General features: G+C 45.4%; 1 protein-coding gene across 4 annotated transcripts in view; it reads right to left on the reverse strand.

The window, feature by feature from the left end:
• Positions 1–315: 315 nt before the first annotated feature.
• Adat1 (adenosine deaminase tRNA specific 1) overlaps positions 316–2,777 on the reverse strand; it is a 27,878-nt gene continuing 25,416 nt past the window's right edge. For 3 of the 4 annotated variants that reach the window (XM_031341482.1, XM_031341481.1, XM_031341483.1), the window contains exon 10: positions 316–1,034. In XM_031341482.1, the coding sequence (XP_031197342.1) occupies positions 899–1,034 (136 nt within the window). In that variant the 3' untranslated portion in view covers positions 316–898. Of the gene's footprint in view, positions 1,035–1,193; positions 1,330–2,777 lie in introns of those variants that run through there. The other variant, XM_031341484.1, reaches the window with a different exon arrangement.

Consider the following 2,777-nt stretch of genomic DNA (forward strand, 5'->3'; position numbering starts at 1 on the left):
GAGAGGGATCCTGTCTCAAGCAAAAGGTAGGAGGTAGAAGAGACAGAGACATAGAGAGAGAATGACAATATTATCTTGGGCTAGCTATGATGGTGACTTATGCCTATAATCTTGGCTTTTAGAAGGCTGAAGCAGGCCGGGCGGTGGTGGCGCTCGCCTTTAATCCCAGCACTTGGGAGGTAGAGAGAGTCGGATTTCTGAGTTCGAGGCCAGCCTGGACTACAGAGTGAGTTCCAGGACAGCCAGGGCTACACAGAAAAACCCTGTCTGGAAAATCCAAAAAAAAAGAAGGCTGAAAGGCAAGGAAAGTGTAGGCTACAAAGTGATACTCTATTTCAAAAATAAAAACAAAACCCAAACAAACCAACCAGCGAACCTTTCTTGGTAAGTCTGAGAACAGAGCTTTCCAAGGCTAGTCCTGTGGCTGAGGGTAAAGCTAACTCCAACCATGTCTGCTTGCTGAGGACTGGGAAACGATGGTTCTCAAAAGAAGGCTGGAAATAGGAAATACATTTTCATTAGTCCAGGAGAGGGTATAAAATTTCCACCATTCTAAGATGACTTCAGCCCAGTGCATACTTGCTGAATCAATGTAAGATATAAACAAGAGCTGCTACAGGTTGCTTTAAAAGCATCTCATGTTGTATTTTAAAGAACCAATAAAACACAACTGAAGGTAAATACCACAATGATTACTGAGAGGCTATTTTAGCAGGAAGCTACTCCAGTCAAGTACAGATTGCTGAGGTTCTGGGTTCCATTTATGACACCAGAGAGGTGCAGCGCTCTGGGAGAAGGCATCTCTTTCTCCTTGGATTTAACCACCCGCAAAGCAGAGGTTTGTTCAGCACAAAGGGAGAGGCAGACCAATATGAAGGGTTCTGATACCAGCTAGAGTTCATTTAAATTGGTGGTAGTCTGGTGGGTTTCTGATCCAGGAAGCAAATGGTTGGATCCTCCGGAGTGCACCCCAGGCTTCCTGGTAGGCAGACGCAGCCTCCTTGTACTCCTGATAGGTGGCCAGCTTCCTTAACCTAATGCACACATGCCATTAAGCACAGTTCTAACTGGAGTGCTCTCCCTCAGAGCAAATGGGCACATTCAAACAGCAGGACAGGAGCAGAGGGAACAGCCTGCCCCTCCAGAGGGAATTCATGTTAAAGCAATACAGGCTTAAGCAGGTTTTGTATGGCTCTTATACAATCAGATAAAAGTTTTCTTTTCTTCCTGGTGCTGAGGACCACACAGAGTTTCAGGTATACTGCAGTCTCCTCCTCTTGTCACTGAGCTGTCTACCCCAGCCTTGAGTTAAGGTTTCCACCAGAAGACCTAGAGATGAGAACCTTCTTGGCTGCTTTTTATTATAAGAAAGTTAGGTAACATCTACACTCTCCTGCTATGTTCTGTAGTTGACATCCTTAGCCTCTCTGTTGACAAGTGCCTGATACTCTGAGTAGCTGCAATTCTAATGAGATTTTCTTTAGCTACAGACCAGGGCCATAATGTGGGTGGGAGTCCTCTGAGTCCTTGTCTTAACCTTGAGTTCTGCCCTGGCTTTCTAAGTCCAGTTTGAGCTGGAATTCTCCTGTGTTGGTTAACAGGAGCTCTGGCTCTCACCCTTTCTTCCATCCCCTTTAATACTGGAGCTAGTTCTTCACTCTGGGCTGGGCATGTAGCTCGGCCGGTAGAGTGCTTGCTGAGCAGCATGAAGCCCTGGCTTTGGTCCCCAGAACTGAGTAAGCCAGGTGTGGGGCACACTCCTAATCCCAGCACTTGGAAGGCAGAGACAGGAGGACAGAACTGTCAAGGTCATCCTTGTATATGCAGTAAGTATAAGTTAGTCTGCCTCATGAGACACTAACTCAAAGGGGGAAAAAGGTTTTTGTTTTTTTACTTTCTAGTGCATTATCAGGCCTGCCTTTAGTAGCAAGAATCCTATTTAGTATAGGTCTAGTAAGAGCTTTGAAATCAACTTAGATTTTTTTTTCCCCCATATACCAACCCATTCTCTCCTGGCTCAAAGTCTCCACTTGTTCTTGTACTTGGGAGTTGAGCCCAGTTTCTTTCTCCTACATCTCCTCTACCACCTTTCACAAACTCACAAACAGCTGAAGAAATGTTTCTTTAAAATTTCTGCAGCATATACATCTCATTCACAGAATATATCTTTTTAATTAAAAGCTTTTACTTTATGCCTATGAGTGTTTTGCCTGTGCAGCATGCTTGTGCTCCATGCTCATGGTGTCCAGAAGAGGGCGTTGGATCCCCTAGAACTGGAGTGAGCCACCAGACATGAGTCCTGGGACCTGAACTCCAGTCAGTCTTCTGGAGGAGGAAGAGCACATGATTTTAACTATTGAGTCAGAGTCATCTCTTCAGGCAGACTCCCCGTAGATTACTGGTTGTTAAAACCAAGTATAAGCCATGCCTGGGTCAAGCACTTTTTGTTTTGTTTTGTTTTTTGAGACAGGGTTTCTCTGTATAGCTCTGGCTGTCCTGGAACTCATTCTATAGACCAGGCTGGCCTCGAACTCAGAAATCCGCCTGTCTCTGCCTTTCAAGTGATGGGATTAAAGGCATGCACCACCACTGCCCGGCTTGGGTCAAGCACTTTTACATGCAATATTTTTACTTATATTCTTCTCAGCCCCTTGTGACATGGCTAAAAGATATTACTGTTCTTACCATCAAATAAATTAAGACTGCGCGGGGCGGTGGTGGTGCAGGCCTTTAATCCCAGCACTTGGGAGGCAGAGGCAGGTGGATTTCTGAGTTCG

Source organism: Mastomys coucha, unplaced genomic scaffold (assembly GCF_008632895.1).
Source record: "Mastomys coucha isolate ucsf_1 unplaced genomic scaffold, UCSF_Mcou_1 pScaffold22, whole genome shotgun sequence".
Lineage (NCBI taxonomy): Eukaryota > Metazoa > Chordata > Mammalia > Rodentia > Muridae > Mastomys > Mastomys coucha.